The sequence below is a fragment of the Erigeron canadensis genome, chromosome 1, assembly GCF_010389155.1.
Source record: "Erigeron canadensis isolate Cc75 chromosome 1, C_canadensis_v1, whole genome shotgun sequence".
Classification (NCBI taxonomy): Eukaryota; Viridiplantae; Streptophyta; class Magnoliopsida; order Asterales; family Asteraceae; genus Erigeron; species Erigeron canadensis.
Genome location: NC_057761.1, coordinates 28,587,595 through 28,600,720, shown reverse-complemented (window position 1 = coordinate 28,600,720; position 13,126 = coordinate 28,587,595). Strand labels below are relative to the sequence as shown.

At 37.3% G+C, this 13,126-nt stretch overlaps 1 protein-coding gene across 2 annotated transcripts; it reads left to right on the top strand.

The window, feature by feature from the left end:
• The first annotated feature begins 790 nt into the window (after nucleotides 1–790).
• On the top strand, nucleotides 791–12,612 carry LOC122578160 (clathrin heavy chain 1). Of its 2 annotated transcripts, XM_043750071.1 has the most exons (30): nucleotides 792–1,024; nucleotides 1,907–2,111; nucleotides 2,790–2,878; nucleotides 2,971–3,049; nucleotides 3,126–3,253; nucleotides 3,799–3,897; nucleotides 4,004–4,112; nucleotides 4,612–4,691; nucleotides 4,778–5,005; nucleotides 5,078–5,143; nucleotides 5,373–5,489; nucleotides 5,603–5,800; nucleotides 5,917–6,033; nucleotides 6,139–6,198; nucleotides 6,323–6,409; nucleotides 6,569–6,652; nucleotides 6,727–6,861; nucleotides 6,941–7,003; nucleotides 7,085–7,189; nucleotides 7,275–7,387; nucleotides 7,471–7,723; nucleotides 7,953–8,089; nucleotides 8,168–8,446; nucleotides 8,840–9,842; nucleotides 10,565–11,050; nucleotides 11,145–11,315; nucleotides 11,393–11,578; nucleotides 11,719–11,841; nucleotides 11,934–12,044; nucleotides 12,137–12,612. In XM_043750071.1, the coding sequence occupies exons 1-30, from the start codon at nucleotides 980–982 to the stop codon at nucleotides 12,284–12,286; spliced, it is 5,106 nt and encodes a 1,701-aa protein (XP_043606006.1). In that variant the 5' UTR covers nucleotides 792–979; the 3' UTR covers nucleotides 12,287–12,612. The 2 variants fall into 2 exon arrangements, with proteins under 2 accessions (XP_043605998.1, XP_043606006.1); XM_043750063.1 differs by having other exon boundaries at nucleotides 791–1,024; nucleotides 5,917–6,198.
• Nucleotides 12,613–13,126: the final 514 nt, after the last annotated feature.

The window sequence follows — 13,126 nt, the reverse complement described above, 5'->3', positions numbered from 1 at the left end:
ACTCCTTATGAATACTATCTAACAAAGAGAAAGACCATTTTTTCTTTTAAATAATTCAGCATTTGATAAACCTTTTTTACCCCTAACTTTTTAACACCTGTATCCTAAACCCTAAAACACCCTTACATAAAACCAAACATCTTCACTCATATCTCATATTTCACAAGCGTCCTTTTTCATTAACTATGATATCATTTTACGGCAACTACCTTTACATTAATAACCACACCGTTAATGTCACCATCACCCGTCGTTGCCGCTTTGTCGCCGCATTGCGCTGGTACCCCTTCTCGTTAAAACAAACTAGCCCCACATTTTAAGCAAATTAAGCACTTTTTAAAAATATTAATAAAATACCTCTAATCACCCCTAACACATCAAACACAAAATCACGTCTCTCTTTCTCATACACACACATCAACACCACCACTGTTCATCATCACCGTCGGCCGCCCCCCCACCGCCACCACGACCGCCCCAATTGTCGCCGCCACCGTCATTACATCGCCATCACGCCATTACCGTTGCATGCCATCAGGAACAATCACCATCATCACCACCGCCATCATTACATCGCCATATTGTGCGAGTACCTTTCGAGTAATGGTACATGTCTAAATCTAGTTCTAGTATGTCTTAAATATTATGTACATTTGAGACATCTAAATCGTAATAATAATAAATAGATTGAGGGTAATTTTTCAAGTCGTCTATACTAAAAGTCTATTTTAAAAACTTTCATCTCCATTTCCTCAGCTTTCACTCTCGGTGTGCTCTTTATTTTCTTAATCCTTTTGTTTTTCTATTTTTTAAAGTCTTCGCCAAACAATAACCAGACTTAAACATTCTCTCTCTCTCTAGATCTCTCACCTCCGAGAGATCGCCGACCATTTCTTCGCCGGAATTTCATCATCGGCGGTTCAGTAAACTCTTCGCATAGATCTCATACGCTGTCGTTTTGATCTCTCTCGCCACATCCATGGCGGCCGCTAACGCTCCGATTACTATGAAAGAGGCACTCACGGTACATCTTTCTCTTTTCACTTATTTTATTCAATATATATACACATGTATATGTATATGTATATCTGTATACATAGATCACACTTATATTGTTCATAACATAAGCTCAATTTTAACTATTTTGTTTAATTTTTTTGTAATTGTTTAGAGTTATATAGGAAATGAGAAAATAATTAAATTCAGAGCTGATTTTATGTCATACTGTGTAGATTTGTGAGATTAGAGGCCTATTTAGCTTCTAGATCACACTTATTAAGTTGAGAACCTAGCTCAGTTTACCCGATTTTATCGTTTTTATAGTATGTTTGATTTATATATGGTTATTCCAAGTGAAATTAAGATTTGGTGATTTTATGTAAACACATTGTGTAGTTTTTTTAGACTAGAGGATAGATGAGCATATAAGATTAGGTTTTACTTTAATAATAGGAATGTAGTTTGATTTTCATGATATCGTATCGTTAAACAAGCAGATTTTATGATTTAGGAGAATTTTTTTGATTTGTTAAACAAGCAGATTTGTATGATTGAGAAGGTTCTTAATACTGTATGGATTTGATAGATTAAAGGATATGTGTTTACTCAAATTATCCTACATCCCTAATTTTATTGTATAGTTTTACTTTGGTAGTTGTCGTGATGCTCAGTTTTTATGATATTCTATTGTTTTAGGTAGTAACTGAGTTTCTATTGGTTTTAATTTGATTTGAAATGGTGACTTTGCTTTATGTGTATCTGGATCGTCTGGATTTGTTAGATAAGCAGATTTGATTAGGGTTTATAGCTTTAGGTCTATGGGATGAAGTGTTTGATAAGGTTCTTAATTGTATCTTGTGTGTGCATTGACTGATTGTTGGTTTAAATTATGACATTGGTATTGCAGTTGCCCAGCGTAGGGATTAATTCGCAGTTTATTACGTTTACCAATGTGACAATGGAGTCAGATAAGTTCATATGTGTGCGTGAAACATCACCTCAGAATAGTGTGGTGATTATTGATATGAGCATGCCTATGCAGCCGTTGAGGAGGCCGATTACTGCTGACTCGGCTCTCATGAATCCCATTTCCAAGATACTGGCTTTAAAAGGTACTATTTTGGTCCTGGGGAAATATGCAAAACTGAGTTTTCATACATTGTGTTACTGGTGAATAGTAGTTAAAGATGAAACATCTGTTATGGTGACAAAATAAATGAGTACCATGTACTTGGAATACTGACATAGAGGCAGCTAAGTTAAGTTTACCTAAAAGTTATCTGAAACACAGTTTTTCACTTAATTCTGGATCCCCAAGTGGCCAAGTTGACAAGTATGGCAATTTATGTGGTATGGAGATTGGAGGACTTGTAATATATTTCATGATCAGTATCCAGTGTTAAATCTAATTGTATTTTTAAGATCATCCTTTTGTATGGTCAATCAGAGGTTTGAAGTTTTATTTCCAGTCATGGTCATATCTTGAGAGCACCATGTTCATATATACACTCTGGTGTTTGAGTCTGAAAAATAAAAGTAATTTCAAATGTGAGAACTTCATAATGCAACTATGCAAGACATAATGCGACAGTAATTTGGATAAATCTGCATTTCGTTATTTTTATATTTATTATTATGTCACTCATATTACAAGTCTACTAAAAAGCTAGTGAAACTAAAACTCCTATGGAAGCTCTTAGAGAAATAGCAGCATCTCAATATTAAATATCTGTAGTAATTTGGATAAATCAGCTTTTAATCTGTAACTAATGATTGTCTAATTTTGCAAGCTCAACTGCCGGGAACTACTCAAGATCACTTGCAGATATTTAATATTGAGATGAAAGCAAAAATGAAGTCTCATCAGATGCCTGAGCAGGTAACATCTTTAGTATTTGACCATTTGTGGCCTTCGATTTTTTTGTTTTACGCTTTTTGATGTTCATTTGATCTTATTATACTCGTCTTCAGGTTGTTTTCTGGAAATGGATTACCCCCAAGTTGTTGGGCATGGTAACCCAGACGTCTGTTTATCACTGGTCAATTGAAGGTACATTGCTTAATAGTTCTCTGGTTTTGTTATGTAAGCTAAAGATTATATTATGTAAATGGTGCTTTTGTTATAGGTGATTCTGAACCCACAAAGATGTTTGATAGAACAGCCAATTTAGCAAACAATCAGATAATTAACTACAGATGTGATCCATCTGAGAAATGGTTGGTGTTGATCGGAATTACCCCAGGCTCACCAGAGGTTTGTTGTTTGCATGCCATTATTTTGACATTTTTGCTTCTATATTAGACTTCTGTCAAACCTCTTTCAACATATCACTTTATTTTTAAGGTCACAGTTAGGCCGATGCTACTTTCTTCTGTCCTTTTTCGGTAATCGTGGTGTCCGTTTTTTGTCGAGTAATCTATGATACCTGTGTCCACCACGATACAAAATCAAACCGGGTTAAGCTTTCCCTTCAACTGGGGTGGCCACACAAGGGATGCTATTTACCAGTTGTAGTTTGAGCACCATGTAAAACTGTAATCTTATCTTGTGTTGTTTATTAATTGATGTTCTCTTTTTTTTTTCTTTTCTTGCTTGCTACTTTTCCTGGGAATAGTAACTGGATTAATCTGCTTCAGAAAAAATCATAGGCAGTATTGTTCTTTATCTGGGTACTGGCATACGCGTGCATATGCTGGCATATTGTAGTTTATGGATGAATTTTGTATAGTTATCGAACATGGTCAAGATTTGGTTTCTTTTAATGCTTTGGTAACTTCCTTACTGTTCTGACGTGACAGAGACCCCAACTAGTGAAAGGAAACATGCAACTTTTTTCTGTCGATCAACAGCGCAGTCAAGCTCTTGAAGCACACGCAGCGTCATTTGCTTCATTCAAAGTACAAATGTTTTTCCTTCTGTAAATAGTATAGTTAAAAGGATTGCTTTCAGCTTGTTTTTGTCAATCCAAAATGCCAAAGCCAGCTCACATACTTGTATGCACAGGTCCCTGGAAATGAGAATCCTTCGATTTTAATTTCTTTTGCAACAAAAAGCTCCAACGCTGGACAGGTTACATCAAAGCTTCATGTCATCGAGCTTGGTGCCCAGCCAGGTTTTACTTTCAGTTTTTGTCAAGTCTATCGTTTGTTTGTTGTTATTAACTGACATATCGAGTTGGTGTTCTCTGTCTTTTATTTTATATGCCAATCCTGTAAAGTGAAAATAAAGTCTTGGAATACAATTATTTGCTAGATAAATGTTTCTTGGGCACCATTGAAGTTTGAACTAGATGTGTCACTGTATCAGTAGGGTTAGAACCTTTCATGTCAAAAAGGTAAGCTGATAACCTGGCTTAGAAGAACCTTTTAGGCTGTCGTTGACCTCTAAACACATAATCTGCATCATAGCTTTGTATATGATTTTTTATGCTTGGCGGCGTTAACATTAGCACATATGAGAAGTCAATAAAATCAGGTTTTACAATGTTAAAACTCTTTTATGCTGATATGTGTTCCTTAATCTACCATTATTTTTGTCAACTTATCTGGCATTTTATTCCTTATAGGTTTCTTATGTATGAGAGCTAATGGTTTTTGTTTCTATATCTGTAGGCAAACCTTCGTTTACTAAGAAACAAGCGGACCTTTTCTTTCCTCCTGATTTTGCAGATGATTTTCCAGTTGCCATGCAGGTATGTTGTCTGTGAAATTTTCTTTTTAATAAAAAATTAAGAACTTCTATCATCAACTAAAGTTACTTAATATTTTGACTTTGCAGATATCCCACAAATATAGCCTGATTTATGTAATTACCAAGTTGGGCCTTCTATTTGTGTATGACCTTGAAACAGCTACTGCAGTGTATAGGAATAGGATCAGCCCAGATCCAATATTTCTTACATCTGAAGCATCATCAGTAGGGGGCTTCTATGCTGTCAATAGACGTGGTCAGGTGCTACTTGCCACTGTAAATGAGTCAACGATCGTGCCTTTTGTTAGCGGACAAGTAAGTATCCGCTTTCCATTAAAGCTCAATGTACCATTTTTTCCTGAAAATAAAACCAATATGTTACTGCAGTTGAACAACCTGGAGCTTGCTGTCAATCTTGCTAAAAGAGGAAACCTTCCTGGTGCAGAGAATCTGGTAAATGCTTATTTTGTCTTTCATGCATTCTTTTTTTGTTTTGTAAGCAACTTCAGTAGTAGATTAGAGAGATATACTATCATAATCTTTTTCATGTTTTTAAATTCCTTCCAACAGTTCAGACAGTATAGTTATGATGTTGTATGGTGCTCGCTTGATTTTAAAAGAAACTTAGTAGTGATGTTTGTTCCACTGGAAAATAGTTGTCCTAATGGTTTCTACGTTTTAGGTTGTTCAACGATTTCAAGAGTTGTTTGCTCAAACCAAGTACAAAGAAGCTGCTGAGCTTGCTGCAGAGTCTCCGCAAGGAATTCTCCGTACACCAGACACAGTTGCAAAGTTTCAGGTGTTCACTTCTTCAAGTTCTCATAGCATTACTGGACGTTAGCTATGAAGGGATTATACGTTAGTTAAAAGTTATTTTCCAGCGTACGTCTAACCTCTATATGTGTCATGCAGAGTGTACCTGTACAAGCGGGTCAAACACCACCATTGTTGCAGTATTTTGGGACCCTCTTAACTAAAGGGAAGCTAAATGCATTTGAATCATTGGAGCTATCTCGTCTTGTTGTCAATCAGAACAAGAAGAATTTGTTGGAGAATTGGCTGGCGGAGGACAAGCTTGAATGCAGTGAGGAGCTTGGAGATCTTGTGAAGGTATGCAATGTGAAAGTTTGGATTCTTTCTAGTTGTTTGCATTAACTACTTGATCTTTGTTTTTATCGGCAGTATATGTTTCATTTTTATAACTTGGCTTCTTTTATCATCTGTAGACCGTGGACAATGATCTTGCTCTAAAAATTTATATTAAAGCAAGAGCGACACCGAAAGTTGTTGCAGCTTTCGCCGAACGAAGGGAGTTTGACAAAATTTTGATTTACTCCAAGCAGGTTGGTGTAGTTTTTCTTAGCAGTAGCTGTAGATATTCAAGGAGACATCTGATTATTAATTTCCCTGCACTGTTTAATTCTTTAATCACTCGTAATATTGTACAGGTTGGGTATACACCTGATTATTTGTTTCTTTTGCAAACAATTCTTCGATCAGATCCTCAGGTACTAGAGCTTTTTCTGTAAGAATATATTTACATGTTATTTCATTTCCCCAAGTTGTCTTTCTGAATGGCTTTTAAGATACGATAGAGATTTATGCAAACATGCTTAATTTCCATGTTTGCAGGGTGCTGTTAATTTTGCCTTGATGATGTCCCAAATGGAGGGAGGCTGTCCAGTTGATTACAACACAATAACAGATCTTTTCCTCCAGGTATTCTAAACATGTTCACACATGCTGAATGCAATAGTTATTTAACTGCAAAATGAGCCCGTTTTTATGAAACTAAAACCTTTGACCTCAGAGCACATGCAGTTATATTGAACTACATATATATTTTGTATGTCTAATCTTCACCTTCAATTTATCCAGAGGAACTTGATACGGGAGGCAACAGCTTTCCTCTTGGATGTCCTTAAGCCCAATTTGCCGGAACATGCTCACCTGCAAACCAAGGTATATGTTGCCTATGCTAGTGAAATTTAACTACTCACTCTAGAGTCATTCTCATTTTCTTTGATTATTGTCAGGTTCTTGAAATCAATCTTGTGACATTCCCTAACGTTGCCGATGCCATATTGGCTAATGGCATGTTCAGCCACTATGATCGTCCTCGTATCGCTCAACTTTGTGAGAAAGCAGGTCTTTTTGTTCGAGCCCTTCAGGTAGACTAATGTGCACAAAGCTTTCCTTTTTGCTTGATTATATTTCATCTGCTTAAGTAGATATTTGTGCTTTCTGCAGCATTACAGTGAATTGCCAGATATCAAACGTGTCATTGTGAACACTCATGCAATCGAGCCACAGGTTTGTATATTGATGGATTACTTATGTATCTAAGATTACAAGGTCTATCTGGACTAGCACCTAACTATTTTTAATCTTCAGTCTCTCGTTGAGTTTTTCGGGACACTGTCAAAGGAATGGGCCTTAGAGTGCATGAAGGATCTTTTGCTGGTTAACCTAAGGGGAAACCTTCAGATAATTGTGCAGGTAAATAATATTTCCTATTTCTGCATTAATGGTAGATGTTAACTTTGTCTCGTAGTTGCCAATTTGTTAACTATTGTATGCGTAGGTTGCCAAAGAATACTGTGAGCAGCTGGGTGTTGAAGCATGTATCAAACTCTTTGAGCAATTCAAATCATACGAAGGCTTATACTTTTTTCTGGGGTCGTATTTGAGTTCCAGGTAAGCTGGTTAAATATGATACTCATGAAGTTTTTTTTTGCTGCAATTGGGAATCTTGCGTTAATCAATGTTCAACATCACAGTGAGGATCCTGATATCCACTTTAAGTACATTGAGGCTGCTGCGAAGACAGGACAAATCAAAGAGGTTGAGCGTGTCACAAGAGAATCAAACTTTTATGATGCTGAGAAGGCTAAAAACTTTTTAATGGAAGCCAAGCTTCCTGATGCAAGACCATTGATCAATGTTTGTGACCGTTTTGGCTTTGTCCCAGATCTCACCCACTATCTATATACCAACAACATGCTCCGCTACATTGAAGGCTATGTTCAGAAGGTATGATCCCTGGCAGAGATTTTTTATTTTTGATCTGTAAATAAGGGGTATGCGTGGCTCGCGTAACTGGTCAACACATTTGTTTTTTTCTTACACCTCAAAGTGTCCGGGTTGAGTTTACCCAAAAAACTTTCTTGTCAAAAAAGTATGCCATGTACTATCACAAATAACCATTTCACTAATAGTTTAATTCGCTAAAAGTCTGAATGCTGATCTATTATTTGCGTAGGTAAATCCTGGGAATGCTCCTTTAGTCGTAGGACAGCTTCTGGATGATGAGTGCCCCGAGGATTTCATCAAAGGCTTGATCTTATCTGTCCGCTCTCTGCTTCCAGTTGAGCCTCTTGTGGATGAGTGTGAAAAGAGGCAAGTTTGCTGCTTTATTGTTTTGTGTTTGACTTAACTATTTTACTTAATTCTTATTATTTGCTTGTGGTTTTTCAGGAATCGACTTCGGTTACTTACTCAGTTTTTGGAGCATCTTGTGAGTGAAGGAAGCCAAGATGTTCATGTTCACAATGCTTTGGGTAAAATTATCATAGATAGCAACAACAATCCAGAGCACTTCCTCACCACCAACCCCTATTATGATTCACGAGTTGTGGGTTTATACTGTGAGAAGCGTGATCCTACACTTGCTGTCGTCGCATACCGTAGAGGGCAATGTGACGAAGAACTCGTCAATGTAACAAACAAAAATTCTTTGTTCAAGTTGCAAGCCAGGTATGCTAGTATTCATCACAAAGTGAATTGATTATAGATCTGGCAGTTTCGACCCGTTTTACTTATGAACAGGAACGTGTCAAAGCCTTATAGGTGCATGGTAAAAAAGCCTATACAATGAAAGAAAATGGGCTGTATTCTGATTTGTATAAACTACCAAATTCCGTTTTTTACAATAATATATTATCATTTTTGAAAATCGTATTTAAGATGCAAATTTTCTATAATAATATTAGAAAAACTGAAACAAAGTGTGCAGGTCAACCCATTTAGGCTCTTTTTGAATTTTGATACATACTATAGTCCTAATTGCTTTTCACCCTAGCTGCCATTTCATTGCCACTAATTGATTGTTGCTATTGAGGACTGTCTAACTAGTATTCATTGTTGTAGATATGTTGTGGAGAGGATGGATTCTGATCTCTGGGACAAGGTTCTTAACCCCGAGAATGAGTACCGAAGGCAACTTATTGATCAAGTTGTCTCTACTGCTTTGCCAGAAAGCAAAAGCCCTGAACAGGTTTCGGCTGCTGTTAAGGCTTTTATGACTGCTGATCTTCCACATGAGCTAATAGAGCTTCTTGAGAAAATTGTCCTTCAAAACTCTGCTTTCAGTGGAAACTTCAACCTCCAAAATCTGCTTATTTTAACAGCCATCAAAGCTGATCCATCGCGAGTAATGGACTACATTAATAGATTAGATAACTTTGATGGACCTGCTGTTGGCGAGGTGGCTGTAGAAGCACAACTATATGAAGAAGCATTTGCAATATTTAAAAAATTCAACTTAAATGTGCAAGCAGTTAATGTTCTATTGGATAATATTCGAAGTATTCCACGTGCCGAGGAGTTTGCTTTCCGTGTTGAAGAAGATGCCGTGTGGAGCCAGGTGGCCAAAGCCCAGCTCAGGGAAGGGTTAGTCAGCGAGGCAATAGAGTCGTTCATTCGGGCTGATGATGCTACCCAGTTCTTGGATGTTATTCGCGCATCTGAGGAAAATGATTGCTACCATGATTTGGTGAAATACTTGCTGATGGTTAGACAGAAGACCAAGGAGCCCAAGGTGGATAGTGAGCTCATCTACGCATATGCAAAGATTGATAGATTGAGCGACATTGAGGAATTCATCCTCATGCCTAATGTTGCCAACCTCCATAATGTTGGTGATCGCTTGTTTGATGAAGCTTTGTATGAAGCTGCTAAGATAATTTATGCTTTCATCTCCAACTGGGCTAAGCTTGCCGTCACACTCGTAAGGCTGCAACAATTTCAAGGGGCAGTTGATGCCGCTCGTAAAGCAAATAGTGCAAAGACATGGAAAGAAGTTTGTTTTGCCTGCGTTGATGCCGAGGAGTTCCGTTTGGCTCAAATTTGCGGTTTGAATATTATTGTACAGGTGACATATTTACCTTTCTGTGTTAGAGGCGGGAATATGTGCTGGTTGGGTTAGTTGGGTAACTAATCAACACCTGTCGAATTTTATATGGGTCAAAATGGGCTGGTCTGGGTTGGGTTGATCCGCAAACACTTTTTTTTTCTTTCTTCTTATTTACCTTTATATGAATAGCTAATGATATTCCTTGCGTAATGAAATATTATTTCTATCATGGTGCAAGTCTTCTGAAAAAAAAGGACTTGGGAGATTTTGTGCGTTAAGCATAGACTTTTGGTGTGCCTCTACGGTTCTACCTATTAGTTCTCCGTTTAGTGACCGTCTTACTCATGTGATGGTACACAAACCAAAATTGACCCTTTATCTGATATCGGATGGATAATGGCTTATGTATTGGATATGCCTGATATAATTGCGAGTTTTTGCAACTCTTTGGAAGTGGCTGGATTTAGCATTTGGAAATATGACTGTAGAAATGATAGAAGTGGTGATAGGTTTTAAAATTCTGAATGGTAATCTTTAATACTGGGTGTTCTACATATCTGCCAAAGAAGGTGGTTTTATGAATTAATTTTGATTCCCATTCCATCCTGTTATCAAATCCATAATGGACTACAGACTACACATCACTTTTAGGGTTTAGTTTATAGTATGTTTTTGTATAGTGTATATCTCTTTCGATATTGACAGACACGTAATCTTCTTTTTCCCTCTAAATTATGTAGGTGGATGATCTGGAAGAGGTGAGTGAATACTACCAAAACAGAGGATGCTTCAATGAGCTAATATCTCTGATGGAGAGTGGTCTAGGTTTGGAACGTGCTCATATGGGCATCTTCACAGAGTTGGGTGTTCTTTACGCTAGATACCGTCATGAGAAGTTGATGGAACATATTAAACTCTTCTCAACACGTCTTAATATCCCAAAACTAATTCGTGCATGTGATGAACAACAACACTGGAAAGAACTCACTTATTTGTACATCCAATATGACGAGTTTGACAATGCTGCAAGTACTGTCATGAATCACTCTCCAGAAGCTTGGGATCACATGCAGTTCAAGGATATTGTAGTCAAAGTGGCGAATGTTGAGCTGTATTACAAGGCTGTTCACTTCTACTTAGATGAGCATCCCGACCTAATCAATGATGTTCTCAATGTTCTTGCTCTACGTGTTGACCATACACGTGTTGTTGATATTATGCGCAAGGTTTGTGCTAAATTAATGAACCTTCATTTGTATATTCTAATGTGTACGAGTATACAAATCAGTTTTTAATAATATGTTGATTTTTTATTTACAGGCAGGACAGATTCATCTTGTTAAACCATACATGGTTGCAGTCCAGAGCAATAATGTATCTGCTGTAAATGAGGCATTAAACGAAATATATGTTGAGGAGGAAGATTATGATAGATTGCGTGAATCTATTGATTTACATGATAACTTCGACCAGATCGGCCTGGCACAGAAGGTTGGTTCAACTGCAGCTGGAAAACTGTAAACTCTTATATGTCTTCTTTGATTTAATATATTTTTATTTCCTGTCAGATTGAGAAACATGAGCTGCTTGAGATGAGGCGTGTTGCAGCTTATATCTATAAGAAAGCTGGCAGATGGAAACAATCCATTGCATTGTCCAAGAAAGACAAGGTGTACAAAGATGCCATGGAGACTGCCTCTCAATCTGGGGATCGTGAGCTTGCAGAAGAGTTGCTTGTCTACTTCATTGAGCAGGTACAGCTTTTTTTTTTATCGAATTACACGGGTGTTTTAATGTGGATACAGAAGTCATCTGATGCGAAGTTTCCATGGAGAGTTGCTTGTAAACTCTTTTGAGTAAACCAGTAATGTTTTTGCTTTACTTGCTTGTGCAGGGAAAGAAAGAATGCTTTGCTTCATGCCTCTTTGTTTGTTATGATCTAATTCGCCCAGATGTTGCTCTTGAGCTGGCCTGGTTGAACAACATGATAGATTTTGCCTTTCCATATCTACTCCAGGCAAATCAAGCTCATTACTTTACTCTTTACTTCATTTAATGGAGATTTTACTGTGGCCTTATATCTAAGTCTTGTTCTGTTCTTTCTTGCAGTTTATTCGTGAATACACCGGCAAGGTTGATGAACTTATCAAAGATAAGATAGAAGCAGTGAAGGAAACCAAGGCCAAGGAGAATGAAGAGCAGGATATTCTCAAGCAACAGGTATTTATTTGGTTGCCTAGTCAATTATGTTTTTTTTGCACTTTTGTAGAAAAGATGATAAAGGATTGATAAAAATCTTTCTTTGTTTGCAGAATATGTATGCTCAATTACTGCCACTTGCTCTACCTGCACCACCAGGTATGGGTGGCGGTTATGGTCAACCAGGACCACCACCGCCAATGGGTGGAATGGGAATGCCACCAATGCCACCATATGGAATGCCGCCAATGGGATCTTACTGATAGCTTGTGTGGCGAAGAGGAAAAATTGACATGGGTTCCACTTGGTGCTTTTCTTGGGGAGACTTTCTTCTGGTCAAAGGAATAATGAGATTGATGTGTTTTTTCTTATTCTAGTGTGTGGATAAATTTTTCCTGTAATATTCTTTGGGTAGCCATAGCTGAGGCATTTTTTTGCAGCTGGTAGGGCAGCATGATGAGTATAATTATGTATTATGTACCAAAACAATGGGTTCCATAGGATGTATATGCTACCTTTTGTATGCTTTCGACTTCTGCATGCATTTTTCTCCAGCAAGACTTCAATAGCATTTATTTTCTTTTTTTGATTTTGCAGTTAAGTGATGACAAAACAAGTCTAGTGGATTTGTGTTTATACTTTGGTTTTCTCATGAGCTTATACATATACCCAACGAGCTCCCATTTTTTGCAATGGTTTCTGTCCTATTCATATTACCTTGCAAGTTGCAACCATAGAAAAAACCTAGATCTTTCTTCTTTAGTATTTTCTTTTTATGTTAGTGGTGTTCAAAGTTTTGAAGGCCATGTCTTAGCAAAGCTGAATGGTTCAAAGTCGGTCCTCTCCTTTGGGCAATGCAAGTGCAGGTATGTATAGCTAAGCATATATGTCGAGTAAACTTGACAACGTAGGAGACATGTTATGATTCGAGAAACATAATATCCTGGGCTGTAAATGAGCCGAATGAATACAGACTATACATTGATCATGAACATAAACTATATACTGATCATAATTGTTTTTCTAACTGAACAACGGCTGAGGAATAAATAGCTGAAACATAAAGATGTATTGGTGTTTATTAAAATATTGCTTTGAAACAT